At 45.6% G+C, this 25,237-nt stretch overlaps 1 protein-coding gene across 1 annotated transcript in view; it reads right to left on the bottom strand.

Annotated features, from left to right (window-relative positions):
- The window catches only part of LOC140425486 (collagen alpha-6(VI) chain-like), a 185,276-nt gene that overhangs the window by 68,358 nt on the left and 91,681 nt on the right, over window positions 1-25,237 (bottom strand). The window contains exons 24-28 of the mRNA XM_072509804.1: window positions 18,465-18,527; window positions 14,529-14,594; window positions 7,422-7,475; window positions 5,387-5,422; window positions 1,917-1,979 (exon numbers count right to left, since the gene is read on the bottom strand). Of these exons, the coding sequence (XP_072365905.1) occupies window positions 1,917-1,979; window positions 5,387-5,422; window positions 7,422-7,475; window positions 14,529-14,594; window positions 18,465-18,527 (282 nt within the window). The remainder of the gene's footprint in view (window positions 1-1,916; window positions 1,980-5,386; window positions 5,423-7,421; window positions 7,476-14,528; window positions 14,595-18,464; window positions 18,528-25,237) is intronic.

The following is a 25,237-nucleotide window of genomic DNA, read 5'->3' as shown; positions in this document are numbered from 1 at the left end:
TCCCCAGAGCGGAGAAACTACGACGTCTTCTTCACAGCCTTCAACACATCATCGATGAAGATGAACATCTTTCCAAGATCATCCCCACACCCCCACTACTTGCCTTCAAACTCCCGCGCAACCTTAAATAAACCATTGTTTGCAGCAAACTACCCACCCTCCAGAACAGCGACTACGACACCACACAACCCTGCCATGGCAATCTCTGCAAGACGTGCCAGATCATCGACATGGGTACCACCATTACACGTGAGAACACCGCCCACCACGTACACGGTACATACTGGTGCGACTCGACCAACGTTGTCGAACTCATACGCTGGAGGAAAAGATGTCCCAAAGCATGGTACATTGGCGAGACCATGCAGATGCTGCGACAACGGATGAACGGACATCGCGCGACAATCACCAGGCAGGAATGTTTCCTTCCAGTCGGGGAACACTTCAGCAGTCAAGGGCATTCAGTCTCTGATCTCTGGGTAAGCGTTCTCCAAGACGGCCTTCAGGACGCGCAACAACGCAAAATCGCCGAGCACAAACTTATAGCCAAGTTCCGCACACATGAGTACAGCCTCAACCGGGACCTTGAATTCATGTCGCATTACATTCACCCCCCACCATCTGGCCTGGCCTTGCGAAATCTGACCAACTGTCCTGGCTTGAGACAATTCACACCTCTTTAACCTGGGGTTAACCCTATCTCTGGATCTGTAAAGACTTAATTACCTGCAAATGCTCGCATTCAAAGCATTGTCCTGCATCTTTGACTTTGTCTATAAATATGTTTCTGGAACATACCTCTTCATTCACCTGAGCAAGGAGCAGTGGTCCGAAGGCTAGTGATTTGGAACAAACCTGTTGGGCTTTAACCTGGTGTTGTAAGACTTCTTACTGTTCTCAATATTATTTAGCCTTTTGGCTGTCTGCTCGATAACCGAGAGAAGAATGGTCAGCATCAACTATCTGTTATCCAAAGTAATATCACCTCATCACTACACACAGACACACACACACACACACACAAATCTATTCTGCTCTTTTGTGGTGTGTTTGTTGCTGGTGGACACTCAATTAGGCTCGAGGGCATTGGGTGAGATCTGCACCATCTGCCTCTATCCCTATTTACTCCATGGAAGGAAGGCACATGGATGGCCTTCCCATTCTATGCTTTTAAGGACCTCATCCCATAGGTATTACGCCAGAGACAGGTGGCAAGCTTGCCATGTTTGGAGTGTGACAAGCAAACCTGTGCAGGGTTGCTTGCTGGTTTTAAATGATGGAGTGTGGGGAGAATAGTGCCTCGTTCAAAGGCACTCAGTGCCTAACTGAGGGGCCTAGCCTCGAGAAGTGAGGAGGGGCCCACTGAGAGCTACCCCTTGCCCTGGCTGCCAACCCGCCTCCCCTCCCTTTCTCTGTGACTTCCAATCGGCGACTTCCTGGGTTCCAGCGATGATCCTTCTGCTTGGGCGATGCTGTTGGTCAATAGAGCCGCTGGCGTCTGATTGGCCGACAGCTCTCGGCAGGCATGATGCCTACTCCAGGTCCTTGATCCCAGAGGATGGCATTTAGACAAGTGCCTGGGTGGAACAAGAAGTATTGGGGCTCCCCTAAAAGTGGGAATGAAGGATTCCTGATAGCTGTCCAGTCAGAGCAAGGCCCTCCACATGATTCTGTCCACCGACACACACGCACGTGAATGCACACAGATGGATACACACGTATTGATGACAAGCCACACACAGAGATAACACAGCCACCTATGTAGAAATAAAGCAGAGTTGCTTTTCAAATAATGTTATCTTTACTTTGTGTTAAATCTTTGAAATTATAATGAAACCACTGCATGCAATGAAACTAGTAAGACAGTGAGTTTCTGCAGCACTAATGTTGTCAATAAATATTGATCTTGCAGTTACCTGTGGTCCACGGATTCCTGGATCTCCTTTGCGACCTTGCTTCCCAGCTCTTCCACTTTGTCCCTATGCAAAACACAGGCCAGTTTTAATGACGTGATACTTGATGGGTGAATTGAGTTAACCTCTATGGAGAAATACACAATGCTGCAGCAAAATTATAAACAAGGCCCTGTACTGCCCTATGTTGTCACAATGGTTAAATCCGAAATCTTTAATTGAAGCTCCACACCTGGACAAGAAAGGGAAATTTGGAATTGAGAAATATCTGGAGGTTGAAATCATAGAATTTACAGTGCTGAAGGAGTCCATTCAGCCCATCGAGTCTGCACCAGCCCTTGGAAAGAGCACCCTACTTAAGACCATGCCTCCAACCTATCCCCGTACCCAGTAACCCCACCTAACATTTTTGGACACAAGGGGCAATTTTTCATGGCTAATCCACCTAACTTGCACATCTTTGGACTGTGGGAGGAAACCGGAGCACCCGGAGGAAACCCACGCACACACGGGGAGAACGTGCAGACTCCGCACAATGACCCAAGCCGGGAATCGAACCTGGGACCTTGGAGCTGTGAAGCAACTGTGCTGACCACTGTGCTACTGTGTGAATAACACAGGAAGTTAAAGTGGCAGCTTCTTTTACACACTGTGATCCCACCAGTTTTGTGGGTTCAATCCCATAATCCCACATTGCCCAAGTTAAAGTCAGAACTGTAGGTAGGGGCAGAGGTTACCCATGGGTTGGATTCTCTGCCCCCCCGATGCCGAAATCGCATTCGGTGATGGGGCGGAGAATCCGTTTTGGCAGCGAAATCGGGAGCGGCGCCGGTTTTTAAATTCTCTGCCCCTCCGATAATCGGTCATTGCCTGAGGCCCGCCCTGCGATGCTCCGTCACCGACCGGCTGAATTCCCGACTGCGTGGGACTCACAGCTGTTCGGGAACCTCGCGAGGCTCAGTTGTGGACTCAGTTCGGGGCTGCCACAGTCGGGGGAGGGCTGGTCGGCAGGCAGGGGAGGCTTCATTCGGGGCTGGGGGCAATGTGTGCGGGTAGTCCGGGGCACGCGAGCGGCCGATGCGGGGCACTATTTCGGCAGTCCAGGTCCACGGGTTGAGTCCGCCATGGAGCACAGCGTGCAAGGTGCTGTCATGTGCATGCGCGGCCTCTGACCCGGAAGTGCTGGGGGCCGTATCGGCTGCTAGAGCTGCGAGCTCTACGACAACTGCCTCCTAGCCCCCAGCAAAACAATGAATCTGTGGCCTTTTGACACCGGTTTTCCAGGCGTAAAAGACCACAGTTTTCACAACAGCTTTTGGGACTTTGTCCCGAAAATGGAGAATCTAGCCCCATAACTCTGTTTGACTCAATAAGACGTAAATAATTAAATGACCAAAACTGTACACAATAAAGATGATTAGTGAGCAACAAGAGGGTTTGTAAACTGCGAGTTCTGGCATGAGGTGAAGAATTAAAACAACACACCATCTCGCTCATCATCAATGTCCTGGTTCTTAATGTTCAATTTCAGAAATGGAATAGGATCGCAGAGTGATTCCAGGTGTGTTTCACAGCTTCTATCCCTTTCCATATCATCTTGTCCCCAATATGGAATACAAGGTCGTAAAAGGAAAATATCTAGGCCTAACCCTTGGATTCTGAATCCTGTCGAACTGCTTTCCCTCTCCCTATCTAACTTGCTGGAGTAAATTTTTATTTTCCCAGCCTGGATTATAACGTCCAGTGGAATGGACCACAGCCCTTTATAGAACCCACCCAATTTTCATTGTACTGATCTCAAGGGGGAGAAACAATTGGTTTGTTCTATGGCAGGCAGTTGATGGGTGACCTCCACCAGATTATTGCCCTTCTGGTGAAGACAATTCAACTCAATCTGCCTCAACTGTCTACTGTCTACTGTCTCTCACATTCTCTTCTCACAATGAAATCTAGGGGCTGGATTTTCCGATTTTGAGGCTAGGTCCGGAGCATGTGTCTAGTCTTACAATGAAAATATCGGCGGCGCCCCCGCACCTGAAGCTTGGCCCGGTGGTTGGCTAGCGGCCAATGCGATTTCAGCGTCAGCAATCGGAGAATCCCGCTTTAGGAGTTTACTCACTTATTATTCCAAATTTTATTTCAGATTATTGAATTTAAATTACCCAAATGCTACGGTAAGATTGGAACTCACATCTCTTTGGGTTACAAAGTGAAATGGGTAATGTTAAATTGGTTACCCATGCCTGTTTTCCCTATCTATTGGCTTCAATTGAAAATACATTCTATTGATGCACAACTGATTCAAAACACTCACTTGAGACCATTATCCAAAATTAAAACCACCCCGAATGGGGGTAACATTATACTTTTAAATATACATGGACACATATTAAACTTCAAATACCCATAGAATAGAATTCCTACAGTGCAGAAGGAAGCCATTTGGCACATAGTGTCTGCACAGAGCACCCTACCTAGCCTCAACCCCCCTGCCCTGTTCCCATAACCCCACCTAACCTGCACATCTTTGGACACTAAGGGACAATTTAGCATGGCCAATCCACCAAACCTGCACATCTTTGGACTGTGGGAGGAAACTGGAGCACCCGGAGGAAACCCATGCAGACACGGGGAGAAAGTGCAAACTCCGCACAGTCACCCAAGGTCATAATTGAATCCGGGTCCCTGTGCTGAGGCAGGAATGCTAACCACTGTGTCATCGTACTATTCACCGATGCAACAAGTGGCAATATAATCTGTGATCAGAATCACACAGTCAATTTGTTCAGGGCTCTTCTGCATCTATGCACACACAAAACCATTTCACACTGAAGGCACTAAATAAAGCCAAGCAGTGTGAGACCACACAAGACTCTAACACCAGTCCCAATCACCTGAGGTGCAATTCAGGTGCCGAATGGGTATTCGGCACTTCCACAATTAACCAGGAAGGCAATTGCAACCTGCCTCTGTATTGCTTTATCTGCGACTGCTGCTGTCAGGCCTACTAGAGGCTGTTTCAGAAATACAGATAGATCAACCAAGCAGTCAGTGTTTGTCATGGATCTTCTACTGATGCAGTATTTACAATGGGTAAACTCAACTCCAAAATCATTTTACAAGCTGAATCTGATTCAAGTCAGGCCTATTCCATATTTCAAATTTAATATTCTCCACTTGGGTTCAGATATGTCGAAACACCTACAGCGCGACATTAGTTTTTTTTAAAGACAGTCAATACACGTCTAATATACCTAATGCTGCACTGTAGAAAGTTACTGAAGGAATCTTAGATGTGGACACAAAGAAGAGGCCTAACAAAAAAGTATTGAGTTAAAATCTGGATTAGATTCACCAACATGTTCACTGTTAGCCATTCCTTTTGACATTAGTTACAGGTCATGCGATGATATACAAATAAATCTTGTACGATACAATTTTGAAACAATTTAAAATGACATAAACAAATTCACCTTTGTGCCGAGCATTCCTCTTGAACCTTCTGAGCCCTAAAAGAGATACATATTTTCAAGTTTATGTAACTTGAAAATTACATAATTTAATTTTAGTGGACCGTAAACTGTTTGGAAAGAAACGTAGTCTCCCCAATTTCCTCCCAGCCCCAGCAGAAACATCCGAGGAATTCAACTGACAGGAAACCAAAATGTCCAAGCAAAACAATGGTACAAGCAAGCAACGTGCAACCATTGACTCATTCTCATTCTTCAATCACAGGAGGTAGTAAGAAGATATGTGAACCAATGGGTTGCAGTAATTCAGTGACTCATACTGGGCAAGTGAATCAGAACACTGGTTAAACATAATGGGGTGATTAAAAAAAATATTCACACCCTGGCAATAACCTACATAAAACATAGAATATACAGTGCAGAAGGAGGCCATTCGGCCCATCGAGTCTGCACCGACCCACTTAAGCCCTCACTTCCACCCTAGCCCAGTAACCCCGTAACCCAATAACCCCTCCTATCCTTTTTGGTCACTAAGGGGAATTTATCATGGCCAATCCACCTAACCTGCACGTTTTTGGCCTATGTGAGGAAACCGGAGGAAACCCACGCAGACACGGGGAGAACGTGCAGACTCTGCACAGACAGTGACCCAGCGGGGAAATCAAACCTGGGACCCTGGCGCTGTGAAGCCACAGTGCTATCCACTTGTGCTACCGTGCAGGGCAATTGCTTGGTTATTATAGAACCTGCCTAATTTTCACCCTATTGAAATGACTGCTCTATGGTTTGCTTCACCAGATCACTGCTGAAGACAAGAATTTGCCCCCAAGCACAGCAACCATCATGGAATGTGACTGATATTCACTAAATATTTCAGGCTTCTTTTCTTATATGGATGGACCTAAGTAAATGTTTATTGGAATATGTACAGATCACCAACAGAACAAAACTGAAGCTGGGAAGCTGATGAGGGCTCATTCTGTGTGGTAAGCTTCAATGGCTCAAAGGTAGAGATTTTTCTGCTGCTGCTTAAGTGCATATAGATGGGAGCCATGTGCGGATGTGATCCAGGGTTATATCAAGTTTTAATGAATCCCTTATTGGAGTGGTATGCAGAAAAGTGGCTGACTGCAAGGATGGATGTTTTGGAGACCTGGTCATAAAAGGTGAGGTGATGTCCTTCTGCCATAGGTAGTTTGATGCAAGTGATTGGTTTCTCGAGATTGGATGCATGCATCAGTCACATGCACCTTACTGAGTTTGGGACTCAATGGTGAACTGTAATGCCCTCTTCTGGGGTGAGTTTGGAAGCAGGGGCATTTAATCAGGTCGGAGAGTGTGCCCAGTGGGGACCCTGCCACCTTCCCCCCTCGACCCGATTAAATCTGGGGTAGGAAAGCTCATGGTCAGACGTGGGGATGTTCGTTGAGGATTGCACAATGTTCAGCACCATTTGCAATGCCTCAGATACTGAAGCTGTCCATGTTTACATGCAGCAAGACCTAGACTACATTCAGGCTTGATCTGGACCTCTTGTCCCACCACTAATTGAGGCCTCAAAGGGTCAAGAAATGGCCACCTAACGGTCCGCATCTCACCAGTAGTGGATGGGGCAGTTGCCTTGTCAAAAGTCCGTAAAGCAAATCCTGCTGGGGCTTTTGTGTGTTCCCAAGATGCAGGAGGGGAGTCAGTGCGGAGGGGGGGGGGGGGGGGGGGGGGGGGGAGGGGGGGGGGATATGAATGGGGGCACTGATTGAGGAACCTGGCATTTGGGAGGATGGTCATTTTCTGACACTTGTGTGGTGCAAAGGTTACTTGCCACTAGTCATTTTGAGACTGAATGCTTCCAGGCCTTGTTGCATGTACACATGGATTGCTTCTGTATCTGAGGCATTGCGGTTGGTACTGAACATTATGCAGTCAACAGCAGATCGGAATTTTTGGTTCTGTTTTTCTTGATCACTAGTCCATCTCTAACAAATTAATTATTTCAGGAATACATGCGACATTATCCCATTCAAGTGATAATTTTTCTTACAAGGTCGCCTGGAACTCCAGCAATTCCTCCATCTCCAGGAATTCCCATCTCACCCTGCAAAAGAAAGTATCATTTGAACTACATTCGAAAAACATTATTCCACCTCAGTATTAAAGAATAGCATCAATCCATTGTAATTCAAAGTGGTGCAACAATAATGTAAAGTATTCCCCATTCTCTAAATTACAGAAAGAAGTTTGGTATCATTGGTACTTTTGTTTGAACTGTTCCTATCCTTAGAAAAATACAACTCCCCATTTGTTAATGCTGTTTTTAGTTGCTGATTGAACCTTCCACAAAACACCTGTGTGATAAGAGCTGACTAAAAGCCGAATAAAATTTCCTAATTATTATTGCAGGTCAGCATTTTTTCTATCATAAAATCATAACAATATCTGCTCAGGCTGCTGTTATTGGACCTTTTCAGAATTTACCATGATTGGCCCGAATATAGATAGCTCCTCCATTTGCCTGCTTGTTCACCTCACCTTTTAATGCCTTTCTTCACAAAGTCTATCTAATTCCCTCTGAAATACTGTGATTTGCGCAGATTCAGTGGACACCTGTAATTCATTTTCTCATAATCTTAAGGGTGGATTTAAAAAAACTCCCCTTAGTTTGGACACTGTTGGGAAGTCTTAGTTCGGTGGCAGCATTCGGTCCTCTCAACCGGAAAAATGTGGGTTTAACTTCAACTCCAGAGATTTAAACATGTAATGAAGGCTCAAACTCCAGTACAGTACTGAGGGCATACTGCATTGTTAGAGATGCCTATTAGAGGTGCTTTCTATTTGAAAAGAAGTAAAGGAGTAGCATTTTAACTTCATCTAGAAATTTACCAACGGTGATCTTCTTTGTTATATAAGATGTTATAGAATCCAGAGTCCCTACTGTGCAGAAGGGGGCCATTCAACCCATTGAGTCTGCACCGACCCTCTGAAAGAATACTCTACCTAGGCCAACTTCCCCACCCTATCCCGGTAACCCCGCGCACTGATCATGGCCAATCCACCTAACCTGCACATTTTTGGACAGACAGGAACAATTTAGCTTTGGCCAATTCACCTAACCTGCACATCTTTGGACTGTGGAGCGCCCAAAGTAAACCCACGCAGACAGGGGTAGAACATGAAAACTCCACACAGTCACCCAAGGCCGTAATCGAACCCGCGTCTCTGGCGCTGTGAGGCAGCAGTACTAACCACTGTGTCATCATTCTGCCCATGTTTGACGAATGTCTGCTCCTGGGACCGGGAAATCCTGCAAGAACTGCTGTCCTCGGATCCAAATTACTGATAAATGTCTCCAGTTGGGTCAGCTGTTGGCGACTCTCTTACTTCCGAGTCAAAGTCTGTGGACTTAAGTCTCACTCCAGAGGGCATGCAGAAAATCCAAGCTCAGTACTGAGAAAGTGCTGCATTGTCGGAGACATGTGGATGTAATGTTAAACTGAGGCTTTGTCTGCGCGCTCAGGCAACCATTAAAGATATCATGAGGGTAATTTGAAGAACAGTAAAAAGTCTTACACCAGGTTAAAGTCCAACAGGTTTGTTTCGAATCACTAGCTTTTGGAGCACAGCTCCTTCATCAGGTGAAGGAGTTGTGCTCCGAAAGCTAATGATTCGAAACAAACCTTTTTAAAAAATAAATTTAGAGTACCCATTTCATTTTTTTCAATTTAGGGGCAATTTAGCATGATCAATCCACCTACCCTGCACATCTTTGGGTTGTGGGGGCGAAACCCACGCAAACACGGGGAGAATGTGCAAACTCCACACGGACAGTGACCCAGAGCCGGGATCGAACCTGGAACCTCGGTGCCGTGAGGCAGCAATGCTAACCACTGCGCCACCGTGCTGCCCTGATTTGAAACAAACCTGTTGGGCTTTAACTTGATGTTGTAAGACCTCTTACTGTGCCCACCCCAGTCCAACGCCGGCACCTCCACAATTTGAAAAAGATCAGGGAAGATCTCCCTGGTTTCTTGACCGATATTAAAACAGATTACTTGGTCCCTACCCATCACACTAATGTTTAGGCGAATTACTGAGCACAAATTGAGTAAGGTTCCACAGAGCGGTGGTGACTACACCTAAACCTTTGATCATTCTCAGGATGTGGGCGTCACAGGCAAGGCCAAAATGTCTGGCCTGCCCCTGGTGGCCCTGAGAAGGTAACCGAGTGGGTGCATCGGAGCATTTGATACTCAACCATGTTGGGAAGGAACTGGCAGCATAGCATCTTTAACATAATAAAATATTCCAAGGCACTTCACTTGAGTATTGTAAAGCAGAGTGTGGCACCTAGCCGCAGGTATTAAGGTAGATGATCAAAGATTTGGTCACACAAGAGATTTTCAGGAGCACCTTAGAACATAGAACATTACAGCGCAGTACAGGCCCTTCGGCCCTCAATGTTGCGCTGACCTGTGAAACCACTCTAAAGCCCATCTACACTATTCCCTTATCGTCCATATGTCTATCCAATGACCACTTGAATGCCCTTAGTGTTGGCGAGTCCACTACTGTTGCAGGCAGGGCATTCCACACCCTTACTACTCGCTGAGTAAAGAACCTACCTCTGACATCTGTCTTATCTCTATCTCCCCTCAATTTAAAGGTATGTCCCCTCATGCTAGACATCACCATCCGAGGAAAAAGGCTCTCACTGTCCACCCTATCCAATTCTCTGATCATCTTGTATGACTCAATTAAGTCACCTCTTAACCTTTTTCTCTCTAACAACAACAGCCTCAAGTCCCTCAGCCTTTCCTCATAAGATCTTACCTCCACACCAGGCAACATTCTGGTAAATCTCCTCTGCACCCTTTCCAATGCTTCCACATCCTTCCTATAATGCGGCGACCAGAATTGCACGCAATACTCCAAATGCGGCCGCACCAGAGTTTTGTACAGCTGCAACATGACCTCATGGCTCCGAAACTCAATCCCTCTACCAATAAAAGCTAACACACCGTACGCCTTCTTAACAACCCTCTCAACCTGGGTGGCAACTTTCAGGGATCTATGTACATGGTCACCGAGATCTCTCTGCTCATCCACACTGCCAAGAATCTTACCATTAGCCCAGTACTCTGTCTTCCTGTTATTCCTTCCAAAATGAATCACCTCACACTTTTCTGCATTAAACTCCATTTGCCACCTCTCAGCCCAGCGCTGCAGCTTATCTATGTCCCTCTGTAACTTGTAACATCCTTCCGCACTGTCCACAACTCCACCGACTTTAGTGTCATCTGCAAATTTACTCACCCTTCCTTCTACACCCTCCTCCAGGTCATTTATAAAAATGACAAACAGCAGTGGCCCCAAAACAAATCCTTGTGGTACACCACTAGTAACTGCACTCCAGTCTGAACATTTCCCATCAGCCACCACCCTTTGTCTTCTTCCAGCTAGCCAATTTCTGATCCAAACTGCTAAATCACCCTGAATCCCATGCCTCCGTATTTTCTGTAGTAGCCTACCATGGAGAACCTTATCAAATGCTTTACTGAAATCCATATACACCACATCAACTGCTTTACCCTCATCCACCTGATTGGTCACCTTCTTAAAGAACTCAATAAGGTTTGTGAGGCACGACCTACCCTTCACAAAACCGTGTTGACTATCTCTAATCAAATTATTCCTTTCCAGATGATTATACATCCTAGCTCTTATAAACCTTTCCAAGATCTTGCCCTCAACAGAAGTAAGGCTCACTGGTCTATAGTTACCTGGGTTGTCTCTACTCCCCTTCTTGAACAAGGGGACAACATTTGCTATCCTCCAGTCTTCTGGCACTATTCCTGTAGACAAAGATGACTTAAAGATCAAAGCCATAGGCTCAGCAATCTCCTCCCTAGCTTCCCAGAGAATCCTAGGATAGATCCCATCCGGCCCAGGGGACTTATCTATTTTCACACTTTCCAGAATTGCTAACACCTCCTCCTTATGAACCTCAAGCCCTTCTCGTCTAGTAGCCTGAATCTCAGTATTTTCCTCGACAACATTGTCTTTTACCTGTGTGAATACCGATGAAAAATATTCATTTAGCACCTCTCCTATCTCCTCGGCCTCCACGCACAACTTCCCGCTACTGTCCTTGACTGGCCCTACTCTTACCCTAGTCATTCTTTTATTCCTGACATATCTCGAGAAAGCTTTAGGGTTATCCTTGATCCTACCTGCCAAAGACCTGTCATGTCCCCTCCTAGCTCTTCTTAGCTCTCTCTTTAGGTCCTTTCTAGCTAACTTGGAACTCTCGAGCGCCCTTACTGAACCTTCATGTCTCATCTTTACATAAGCCTCCTTCTTCCTCTTGACAAGTGTTTCGACTGCTTTAGTAAACCACGGTTCCCTTACTCGGCCACTTCCTCCCTGCCTGACAGATGCATACTTAACAAGGACACGCAGTAGCTGTTCCTTGAACAAGCTCCACATTTCCATTGTGCCCATCCCCTGCAGTTTTCTTCTCCATCCGATGCATCCTAAGTCTTGCCTCATCGCATTGTAATTGCCTTTCCCCCAGATATAACTCTTGCCCTGCGGTATATACCTATCCCTTTCCATCACTAAAGTAAACTATTTGTCTTTCCTTCAAAGAGGAAAGACAAATAGAGTGAGTTCCAGAGCTGTGGGCCTCGGCAGCAGAAGATGCAGCCAACACTGACGGAGCATCTAAAATTAGGGATGCTCAGGCTGTACGAAATAGAGGAGTGCAGATGTCTCGAGGGTTGGGGGGCTGGAGGAGAATTCAGAGCTCGTATGGGGCAAGGTCATGGATGGATTTAAAACAAAGGGCTCGATTCAATCAAATGGGAACAATGTCCCATAGCGAGCGCATTTAGCCGTGTGTTTCTGCCGCTCGCAGTGCTGAGAAACACATGGCATCAACGGGGAACACACGGCTGAGACCGTACATAGCCCCATTTCGTAAAGTAGGGAGTTCCATGTGCTAGAATTCCCCAGTGTAGCGAGAAATCGGGACGCAATGTTTAAATGGCATTCTAATCTCCAAGGCCCCTGAAGCAATCCCCAACCCCCCCACCCCCACCCCGCCCACCATGCACAGGTCCCCATTTCCCCTCAATACCCATGCAGGGCACCCCCAGCCTGGTCGCACACATGCAAAAAATGCCAGCTTGGCAGTTTCAACCTGGCACCCTGGCAGTGCCCATATTAGTTGGCAATGCCAACTAGGCACCTTGGCAGTGCCAGGCTGGCACCCTGCCAAAAAGACATGTAGCTAAGGGCTTCTGATCCCCTGGAAGTCGTCCCCCCCCCCTCCCCCTCCCCCTCCCCCTCCCCCTCCCCTTCCCCTCCCCCCTCCCCCAAGAGTGCTCTTCCATCTGGTCCCCATTTGTGGGGAGCAGTGGTGAACAGCATTCACTCAAGGACTCTGAGGCGAAGGGAATGAATCCCAAAGCCTAAGGAACATCGGGAATCTGCACATTAGAGTGAGACTAGCTGTCTCGCTCTCACATGCAGATTTGCCAAAAAGTGATTCCACTCACAATGGTCGGGCTTTATATCGCAACGTCTCGTGAGATTGCGTTGGATCTCACGAGGCACTGCGAGCTGGCGGTGTCTCCCGGCTTTGAAGGGGCTGGTTTAGCACAGGGCTAAATAGCTGGCTTTTAAAGCAGACCAAGGCAGGCCAGCAGCGTGGTTCAATTCCCGTACCAGCCTCCCTGGACAGGAGCCGGAATGTGGTGACTAGAGGTTTTTCACAGTAACTTCATTTGAATCCTACTTGTGACAATAAGCGATTTTCATTTTCATTTCATCAGCCACGCTATGTCGTGGAAAGCTGCTTTTCCGTTGTAGCATGTCCATTGGTTCGTGCCTATGGAACGCGAGTTTTAAAAAAAATGATTTGGGTGATTTAGCAGGGTGTTTCCCAGTGCCTGCAGCGCCAAAAATGACTTCGCTATTAAAAGGAACTCTATTTTTTTTAACCTCAGTGAGGAATGCCCCAGCAAGGCCGCACTTACATTCATTTTTAAATGACGCCCCGATCTCTCGACCACCCCCCTCATTATGGCCGCTGTACTCCCACCACCCAACTTACCCATTAGGGAATCGTCAAGCCCCGTCGAGCCCCCTTCGCCATACCTCATAAGTGCACCCCTGGCCTCGATCCCCAGCATGGGCAATCTGCCATGCTGGCACCTGTCAATCATCCAGGCCCTTTAAAGTATCAACAGCAGAAACTAAAAGGCACTTGAAACATCTTAACCATGTGTAAATAATCATTGTGAAATTGACAGCATAGATCAGAGCCAAATCTGTCAATTAAACAATGTTTTCCCCGGGGCTCAGGTGTTTCATCAGAATAATGGATTTCGAGGCTCTTAGCCAAACATTCTTGGCGACTTAGCAAAAAGCTAGGCCACAATCCCCGGATTGATTCACCTTTCAAACAATTATCCCAGTACCATAACCTTTACACTACCACATCCACTCTCTTCATTGCCTCATTGTGCTATCGTTCTGCAATATAAAATCATCATTTACAACATCAAGGTAATAAATGACAATACGATGCATGACAAATATATAGCTGGATTCAGACAGCTCAACTGGGGGTCTCATCAACCAGACGGAGTACAGGCAGGGAGGCCCTATGGTATAAAGTGCTCTTTAGGAATTTAAGTGGACACCTTCAGGCTTTTCTGGGTTCAGAACTGAGAGCTGCCGACTAATCAAAGACCAGCAGCTCTCCATTGCTCGCCAGCGTCAGGAAGTCCCATGTCATCCCCTTCTGCCTTCCGATGGGGCTAAATCGCTGGCTTTGAAAGCAGACCAAGGCAGGCCAGCAGCACGGTTCAATTCCCGTACCAGCCTCCCTGAACAGGCGCCGGAATGTGGCGACTAGAGGCTTTTCACAGTAACTTCATTTGAAGCCTACTTGTGACAATAAGCGATTTTCATTTCATTTTTCATTTCGTGTAATTGGGGGAGGTTTTGCTGCCACTGGGAGAATGAACAGGGCCTCGCCCGTGATTAAGTTGCCTCAGCCACCATGGTTCCTGCCATGGAGGGCTGCATTAAATCAGGGTCAAATGGAAAGGTTGTATAATAATATAATATAATAATAACATACCTGTAGCCCTGGGGTTCCTTTGTGGCCAGTTTCACCTGCTCTGTTCGTACTGATACCAGGTGTGCCCTTAAATAGAAAACACAGAGAAGCGTTAACATTTTTTTGAAGAAAATTATTCTCCCGACTCCAAGAACAGGCTCTGTTATTAACCTTTCCCTTCTCTTTACAGATTGTGGAAAGCCTGTTGCATATTTATGGCATTCATTAATTTTGTTGCAAACGTGTTTGAGGTTTCCCCTACTTTTCTTTTTCAAATCCAAGTTTGCATCCTTACTGAGCAATGCAAGTCCACTGCCAAGAAGGGAGCTTATTCCCTCCTAGTGAGTGACACCATTACAGTCTGTATCTACAATCACCTCCCCCATTGGTTAATACAGCATGAGTTCTGCATTGGGCCATGACCACAGCAAGTCTGCAAGTGATTCATAAAGCATTACATCCAAATAATAAGAAAACAGAATCATTTGGGCCGCTCTGTACAGGGCTAGCAGAACTAAATGAAATCACTGCGTTGTGTTATTCTTGGGTTAACAGAAAACTGTGCAGCGCTTCTGGAAATTCTAATGAAAGAATTGTGCAATATGTTTGGAATATTAAGTGGATTATTAAGAAAATGATCAAGAGTGGATGTGAGTCTCGGTGCGTTTGCATTCCCTTTCCTCACTCTTGAATTTTGGTTGGAATTCAGCCCAAAATAAGGGCTGAAATAAGGGGATAATCCCCCTAGTTGTCTCTCTCTGTTGGTGTCAATGGGAATGAAACAATGGGGAGATATGGCCCCATTTTCACTATCAGTAACCAGGAGAATTATCCCCTACCCCTTTTGTTCCTTCGGTTTAGAGCTATCAGGGTTTCTCTCTATCAAACTACTGTTGCACCGTGTGGTATCACCAGTGGCTTTGTGCTGGAAGGACATGTTTGTTTCCCATAATACTCACCAGTTTTGTGATAGAATTTCCCCCGACCAAGATGGACACAGGAAGTCAACCCGGAGGTCACTTGAGAGGAAATCCCCTATCAGGAATCTGTGCAACAAGGATCAGCTGTGTAGCCTCACCAGACTGGAAAAGCCGAGCACTGAGCTCTGGTAGGGCAGAAGACAACTTGGTAAAGGTGACTTGGAGAGTGAAGAAATTGGTGTGTGTTGTGGCTGACTCTGCGAAAACCGTGATTTTGATTGAACTTTGTCCTGCACGGGAAATTGCTCTGGTAATCTGACCTTCTTTGTCTGTATTTTGACCTAGCCTCTGCCTTGCCCTCCTGAAGGACTGTGAAATGCTGTGCTGAGATTTCCCTGGGGAAACTGGTTAGCCATCCAGGTTTAAATAGGTATATGTGGTGTGCAAAGTTAGGCTCAAAGAAGAGCTAGGTATTTATTTCCTTTCTTTTCTGTTTGGCTGAGTATCTGAAGACCTTCCCTTTTTATTGGCCCGTATTTGGCTGGCAAAGACCAGGGTTATTTTGACCTGGAAGAGAAAACAGCTGAGGATTGAGATACCGAAGAAAGGGATCCTAATGTGGCTAGGAGTAACGACTGCTGCACAAGCTCAGCATTTTCATGCCTGCGAATACCAGGAAAACAAAGCACCCCGGTCAAACATCTGGGATGTTTGATCTCATAAACTTGCCGAGAAGTGGCTACAACAAAGCGTTGTCCTCGATCACTTCATCAGGACTTTACCACTGGACATCTAAGGAGATTGGTGAGTCATGGGAATCCCCAATTGGTGGATCAGGCAGTGGAACCCATCAAACAACAGCAGTACTAATGAAGGCAGGACCAATGAAGAAACCCAACTTAAGTGCACTGTTCTCCAATGACCACATCTGGAGCCGTTGCCAAGGAGGCGACCATGAACCCATGGCTCTTGGAGTAGATCCAACTCAAACCACACCTTCACTGCAACTGCAATGGCAGGAGGCAAGGGCAGACGAGACATCTCTACTCTTGTAGGGAAGTGGGACACCTGGATGGCCACTGTCCTTGCCAGAGTGACCCCAAGGATATGGACTGAAACGTCATTGCAGTCTATAGCACCACCAATCCTGTTCCCGCATGAACCTGTCAATTGCATGTGGAAGAGAGCCGTGAAAGCCATCTTGGATTCAGGGAATGTGGTATATCTCATGGGCCTGTCTTTGAAGGAAGGAATAGATCCATTTGTGTACATGGGGATACCCAGTCCTTTCCGACCATGCGACTCCACTTTCAAACACCCCAAGGGGATTACCAAGCCCAGGTTGGTGTTGTAAAGCACTTGCCATGTCAAGTATTGATTGGTCGAGGATACCCTCTGTTCCAGGCACTATGGGAACAGCCCAAAATACTGCACAACATGCTGTGGCCTGTCTGGCTGATGTGGAGAGGGGCCCTCCTGAAGACTAGCGTGAAGACGGCCTCCCAACAGGGGACCTGCCTGGACTTGAAGTGAGGGAATGAGGGGTGTAATTTGGAACAGCTCAGCTGAACGGCACCACTCTTTGGCAGGTATAGGCAAACATACAAATAACTGATGGAGTAACCTGTAATCCAAGAAGACCATTAATCTACCCTTATTTTGTAATAAAGAATAATTTTCTGTATATGATGGTGAAGACCATATTGGACCTTGCGCTTAACCATCTCTTAGGAGTGCACCGAGGTCTGAGAAACACAAAAGAGAGACCATTCTCATAATACACATCCATTTTTTAATGACATTTCTCCATAATCAAGATGGTCACAAAATCAACATGGAAGTCACATGGCAGACTTGTCCTCAATCAGGAATCAGTGCAACAAGGATCAGCTATGTAGCTTCACCAGACTATATAAGCAGTGCACTGAGTCCTGGTATGGCAGAAACCAACTTGGCGAAGGTGCTGTTATTGCACTTTATCCCTTTTTTCTTTTTAATTTTGCTCAGCCTTCTTGTGATTTGGCCAAGTCCTATAACTCTGCCTCTACACACCTTTTATCTGCACATAGTGGATTCTTTTGCTGCCGTTCAGCCTTGTTTTTGTTTGTTTTTGGAATTTTGTTTTGCTTTTTGTGATTTAGCTAGGTTCCTTGATTCAGTTTTCAATCAGATCTGGCAATGTCCTTCAGCCTCCCTAAGTCTTTTTTATTTATTTAGAAGTTTTCCAACTATAACCAGCATTTGGACTAGATTGGGATAAGAGTGCAACCCCTCTGCTGACTTGGTCTCGGTCTCTATTTTGGTCTACCATTGCAGCCCGCTCTTTGTGCATGGGGGTCCAGCTCTAATGGCCCCTGGTTTTGCTGCAGGGAAGCTGCCTCCACTGAGCTGTTGGCAGGTGGCAGCTCCACTGCTAGCAAAATGATGGTGAGGCTACAATCTGCCCATTTGAGGCCTGAACAATGTTAATTTATTGCCTGCTTCTGTGAAGCAGGCAGTCAATGTGCCAGCCAACACTGTACTCGCATTAGTTCCCGAGTTGCAGGAATTAATCGGGAAGTAGTCCCAAGTGACTCCCTCCTACCTTCCTGCCCTCAACCACCTCCATCTCCGATCGCACCACTACAAGGCAGAGACAATGGGTTGAGTCCAAAATTCTAATTCCATTTTGTAAGCTTTCAAACCAGTCACCAAAACACTCTGTTAGAGTTTCCTGGAGATAATTATTTCTCCAGTTGCAAGTATACTTTCTTGTTCAACAAGGTAGAATAAGGGATTAACATCAGGAGTACCTGCTACTGGGATGCAACATCACATGGTTAAGTAACTGAGAACTAATATGTACATATAGATCTATAAGTAAACAGGAATAGTTTATACGAGTAACAGTCCACAGTAGCATTTTTGGGGTAACCAGTGAACCCTAAAAAAAAACATCCAAGACCCCAACTCCAATGAACAGAACATTTTACTGCTGATTAACTAAAAGTTTAAATATCTCCCTTGCCACTATGTAAGGCCATTTGATTTTACTTACGGGGTCTCCAGGTATTCCAAGTAGGCCACGGTCACCAGAGTCTCCTTTCAAGCCTTTCTTACCCTAATATAAGAAGATTTATTATTCCCATGAAATCTGAAATGTATCTACAGTTACATTCTAATAATTTCATAACTTTGTAAAGTAATTTTACTCTGTTCCTACAGTCATAGAATTTCAATAGGTAGCAATGTAATTTCACCAGTTAAAGTGGTTTATGGCATACTGTTAATAATCATAAACTCACAATAAAATTACACATTTAGCCACATTTCAGTATATAGAGAATTTCTCTATATAGTTATGTGATTTCACTACACTATAATCATGATAGCTGAACAATGGTATGAACAATGGGGAAATCTTGTCAATTTCAGCGGGACCCTCAGACCCTGCCGCTGGCCAAGGGTTACCGTCTCATCTCCAGAGATAAATCACATAATTTCTAGCATATCAGAGTTGCTCACAACTCATTCACACTCGCTAAAATAACATCATTAGCACCCCATATTTTATAGGGATGTTGAACATTAGTATAGGCAATGGGTGGAATTTTCTCCCAAAATTGCAAAAACCAACAAGTTGACCAAGTCATTTGACACTGTCCCAAAAAAAAAGCAGGGGGGCATTTTTTGCACCATCATTCTTGAGGACACTGGCAAGCCTGGCTATACAGGGTGCCCCAATCTGAAATAGAAAGTGGAGGGGCTCCACCGCCACCAATGTGGTTCCCTGGAGGCCCTGCCTCTGGCTTTTGGAAGCCAGTAGCTATTCCCCTGGTGTGACACCACGTTCACGGAAGCCATGGCATTAAGCTGTTTTTGCATATTTAAATGAATTCAAATTGATGATAATCTGGTTCATGCTCTCGCCAGGTGTGAACTGGACTACATCTGCAGGGAGGGCCCTGGAACATTGCATTCTGCGTTCTCGCCAGTGCAAATCCTGGTCTTGGCCTCTCATGAGAGGTGGTGGCCATTAGGATTTGTGCCTTCAGTGAACAGGCCCAAAAATGTGTGGCCAATGGGTTAAAATAATTAATCCTGAAATATTAAAAACGAAGAAAAGACTTCTTAAACGTTACTTCTGAAGGAACATATATTCCTGAGGATGGATAGTGTGGTGAATGTAAGAAATTGTAATTTATAATATATTGTATTATATATCTGCAGTAATATTTTTATAAATCCTGACTTTAAGATACAGGCAGGTGGTGTCTTGGCAAATGATTCAATGAAGATGTTGTAAAAGTGGGATAATCATTGATTATAATCATTTAATTGTCTACCCGTATCCAGCTAGTGGACCTTGTTTTATAGGGGGCTGAGATTGAGGGGTTGTGTTTAGCCTCAGTAAGACAGTTAGTGGGATAGAGGTGAGGCAATTAATGGGAGAAGCCAGGTCTGTAGCAGACAGTTCAATTTTTGGTCTGTCAAATCCAGAAGGGCCTTTGTCTCTCTCCTTCTGAAAGCAACTCCCTACAGAGGGCAGCCAGTATCTCTGTGTTTGCTAACTTTATTTACAAGTGGCTTTTGACCTGTAATGGGCTTTGCTTAATTGGAGATGGAGAAGATCTAAGTTAGTTTTTCCTTTTAATGTTGAACTAATTGTTACAATTTAATGTTGAACAAACTGTTACAATTATATGCTATTTTCTGTGATAATGTAGTTGGTCCTGTGTTAAGAATAAAAACTTTTGTCAGTGGAATTTTTCCGGGGGTGAAGCATAGTTTCCTCCATTTACAAATTGCAAAATTGTTGTGTGTTTCTCGCCTAATTTCCTGACATATATTGTGGTTTGATCCAGTATCCTAACAATAGAAATATTCAGAAGTGATGAGTATAAGTCCGTTTGGGTAATGTTATGGGTCAGGGTTTAGAGAATCCCAAAGTGTATCATGGAGTTCACCTGACCCACAACTTTTAATAGATTGTGGTATGGGGAGCACACGGCCCACTCTACAGGTATGGTACAACAGAAATGGAAAAGTATTTTTTAAAGCAAAACAATGTTCATTCTATGAACTCAAGTTAACCTTTTTAAAACAAGCAGTGAATATCTTAGCAGCCATTAATTCAAAGATAACTCTCAAAGAATACAACACTAAGTAACCTGTATGCTGTCCTTTTACACCCAAAAACTTAACAAACCTCTAATCAGAAGCATATCAGAATTTACATTCAATACTGAAAACATTTATAATTCTGATTTCACCAAATGCTTAAGAGATAGTCCTTCATGGCAGAGAGCTCAACAATACAGCTGTTTTGGCTGACTTCAGCTGCAACACACTGAAAAACTAAACCAAAAAAACAGACACACTGTAGCCATCTGGGATGGCCACTTCCAGCATATAAAAAGGACACTCGCAGAGCATACAGGGAAAAATGGACAATGCAAAGTAAACATGCAGGCACAGTGCCTGAATATGTATTTAAAAGACAAACTGCAGACAGAACCAAATCTCTTGGCCGATTTGCACATTGATGGCTCATCTCCGATGAACAAAGACTAGTGCTCAGGTAGCCGATACCGCCCCAAACATTCCGGTGCCACTACCCCAGCAAGAAGACACAAACAAAGCAAGGCCAACGGCCACTTAGGACATTCCCAGCCATCAAGGCACCCGTACCTTTATTGGCTCAGATCGATGGCAGTGATCGAGAAGCATCCCAATTAATTTGGACCAAGGTTAAGGCCTGCCTAAAAGCGCGCGAAGCCCCACCGAGTATAAGAAGGAACCCCCGCCATATGTTCAGCCACTTGGAATTGGCTCTCAACTGGAGAGACCCCTCCACGTGCACCACCAGAAGCAAGTAATTTCAAGTTCAACATTCACTACCAGACGGACGACTTTAGCTGTACTCCTGCTACCTCTTCGAACCCAACAGCCTCAGATACAAACAAAGACCATTGTTCCTCTGACCTAAGTGGGCACCCAAAGTTAAGTATAGGTGTTCGTGATAGACATAGTTTAGCCTGTAGTGTTATTGTACATGAGTAAATCATACTGTGTGTAAATAAAGTATCATTGACTTTGAACTAACTAATGGTGTATTGGCTCTTTGATCGGTATTCGGTTGAACCTTGTGGCGGTATCAAGAGATACCTGGCGACTCTGAAAGCATATTCATAATTAAGATTAAGAAAGGCGACTTTATTAACAGCCATATTTATAACCATTAAAAAAGAGCAACAGCACCCAAGCTTTTCTCAAAGTGAAACTAAAAAGCAGAACCAGAAATCAGCTCCACCCACACTCTGACATCGCTGCAGTAACATGAGCAGCCAAACATTTCTTAAAGCGACATTCTCATGACACCTCCCCCCAAGAAAAAAAAACCCATCAACTTCAAGATGGTTTCATTTTTCACCTTTTCACCATCCTTTAAGAAATGCACACAGTGCATATACTTTATCATTGCAAAAAACAGCACCCGCAAACAGGTATAATAATAGTCCATTTTTTTTCATTCTTCTTCCTCCAACTGAAATCCTTCTGTTCATCACATTCGTGACAAAGCATCGGCTATCACGTTTTCCCGTCCTGCCACATGTACTATTTTAAAATGAAATGGCTGTAACAATAAACTCCAGTGAAACAGCCTTGCATTGTTATTCTGGAATGGTTCCAAAAACGTCAACGGATTATGATCAGTATATATAATGGTGTCAGACGGATTGCTGGTCACATAAATTTGAAAATGTTGCAAAGCCAGCACCAAATTCAAAGTCTCCTCAATCGTTGAGTACTTCTTCTGGTGAGAATTCAATTTCTTTGATAAATAACCAATAGCCGCTCTAGCCCTTCATCGTCGTCTTGTAGAAGCACCGCACCTACACCCACATCACTCGCAACAACCGCCACTTTGAATGGTTTGGTATAATTTGGGATGGCTAACACAGGAGCAGTGGTTAACACAGCCTTCAGGCTGTCAAATGCCTGTTGACACTCCGCTGTCCACTGGAATTTGTTACGCTTCTTGAGCAAGTCCGTCAGTGGAGCGACCACACTGCTAAAAGTTGGTACAAATTTCCGGTAAAATCCACTCATACCAAGAAATCGCATTGTCTCCCGTCGTGTCGAGGGTATCGGAAACTCCCCGGGACCATTCAACCCTGTCCGATTGTATGGCCAAGGAAAGTGACTTGGGCTTTTCCAAATTCACTTTTGGCTAGGTTTATCACCAAACCCGCCTCCTGAAGTCGATCGAATAACTCCATCAGATGTTTTAAATGGTCTTTTCATGTCTGGCTGAAAATTACCAGATCGTCGATGTATACCGCACAATTCGGTAATCCTGACACAACTTTGTTATTTAACCGTTGAAATGTGGCTGGGGCGTTTTCCATGCCAAATGGCATAACTTTGAATTGATATATACCATCTGGAGTCACAAAATCTGAAATCTCCTTCGCCCTTTCGGATGAAGGTACATGCCAGTAACCTTTAAGTAAATCCAGTTTGGAAATAAAAACTGATTGCCCCACTTTCTCAATGCAATCCTCCAAATGTGGGATAGGATAAGAGTTCGTTCTTGTAATTGCATTAACCTTTCTATAGACCACACACAACCGTTGGGTACATCTGGTTTCAGTACCATCAGTATAGGTGAGCTCCATTGGCTGCAACCCACTTCAATTATGCCACTTTTTAAAAAATATATATTTTATTCAAAATTTTGTGGCCAAACATAACAGTACATAGTTTTTCTTTTGAACAACAACAAAGCAATATAAATAACCGTGGCCAATTTTAAACAAATAAATAAATAATATATAAACAAAAAACAAAAACAAAACCAAGTGGCAACTGCCTTGTCAAAAATAGTTACTCTCCAAAGATACAATCCAACAATCCAATATACATTACCTATAACAAGTGTCTATACATATACAATGACATCTCTGAGAGTCCGTCCAGTTCCTCCCCCCACCCCCTGGGCTGCTGCTGTTGTCTTCTTCTTTTCCATTCCCTCTATCTTTCTGTGAGGTAGTCGACGAACGGTTGCCACCGCCTGGTGAACCCTTGAGCCGAACCTCTTAATACGAACTTGATCCGTTCTAACTTTATAAACCCTGCCATGTCGTTTATCGAGGTCTCCACACCCGGGGGGTTTGGCTTCCTTCCACATTAACAATATCCTGCGCCGGGCTACTAGGGACGCAAAGGCCAAAACATCAGCCTCTCTCGCCTCCTGCACTCCCGGCTCTTCTGCAACCCCGAATATAGCCAACCCCCAGCTTGGTTCGACCCGGACCCCCACCACCTTCGAAAGCACCTTTGCCACCCCCACCCAGAACCCCTGTAGTGTCGGACATGACCAAAACATGTGGGTGTGATTCGCTGGGCTTCTCAAGCATCTCCCACACCTATCCCCTACCCCAAAAAATCTACTGAGTCGTGCTCCAGTCAAATGCGCCCTGTGTAGAACCTTGAATTGTATCAAGCTTAGCCTGGCACACGAGGACGTTGAGTTTACACTACGTAGGGCGTCAGCCCACAGCCCCTCCTCAATCTCCTCCCCCAGCTCTTCTTCCCATTTCCCTTTCAGCTCATCTACCATGATCTCCCCCTCGTCCCTCATTTCCCTATATATGTCCGGCACCTTACCATCCCCCACCCATGTCTCTGAGATCACTCTATCCTGCACCTCCTGCGTCGGGAGCTGCGGAAATTCCCTCACCTGTTGCCTCGTGAAAGCCCTCAGTTGCATATACCGAAATGCATTCCCTTGGGGCAACCCATATTTTTCCGTCAGCGCACCCAGACTCGCAAACGTCCCATCCACGAACAGTTCTCTCAATTGTACTACCTATGGTTATTTCTTATCGGGGACCGCACCGAGGCTCCCGTCTTTCCCCTATGCCATCTCCACTGCCCCCAAATTTTCAATGTAGCCACCACCACCGGGCTTGTGGTGTATTTCTTCGGTGAGAACGGCAACGGTGCCGTCACCATTGCTTGTAGGCTAGTCCCCCTGCAGGACGCCCTCTCCAATCTCTTCCACGCCGCTCCCTCCCCTTCTCCCATCCACTTACACACCATTGAAACATTGGCGGCCCAGTAATAGTCGTTGAGGCTCGGTAGTGCCAACCCCCCCCCCCCCCCGTCCCTGCTACGCTGCAAAAATCCCCTCCTCACTCTCGGGGTCTTCCCGGCCCACTCAAAACTCATAATACTCTTCTCGATTCTCTTGAAAAAAGCCTTCGTGACCACTACCGGGAGGCACTGAAACACAAAAAGGAATCTCGGGAGGACCACCATTTTAACCGCCTGCACCCGACCTGCCAGTGACAGGGACACCATGTCCCATCTCTTAAAGTCCTCCTCCATCTGTTACACCAACCGCGTTAAATTAAGCCTGTGTAATGTACCCCAATTCTTGGCTATCTGGATCCCCAAGTACCGGAAGTCCCTTGTTATCTTCCTCAACGGTAAATCCTCTATTTCCCTGCTCTGCTCCCCTGGATGCACCACGAACAACTCACTTTTCCCCATGTTCAATTTATACCCTGAAAAATCCCCAAACTCCCCAAGTATCCGCATTATCTCTGGGATCCCCTCCGCCGGGTCCGCCACATACAACAACAAATCATCCGCATACAGAGATACCCGGTGTTCATCTCCTCCCCTGAGTACTCCCCTCCACTTCCTGGAACCCCTTAATGCTATGGCCAGGGGCTCAATCGCCAGCGCAAACAATAACGGGGACAGAGGACATCCCTGCCTCGTCCCTCTATGGAGCCGAAAATAATCAGAGCCCCGTCC

Source organism: Scyliorhinus torazame, chromosome 6, assembly GCF_047496885.1.
Source record: "Scyliorhinus torazame isolate Kashiwa2021f chromosome 6, sScyTor2.1, whole genome shotgun sequence".
Taxonomy (NCBI): domain Eukaryota; kingdom Metazoa; phylum Chordata; class Chondrichthyes; order Carcharhiniformes; family Scyliorhinidae; genus Scyliorhinus; species Scyliorhinus torazame.
This window is presented reverse-complemented; position numbering and strand designations above follow the sequence as displayed.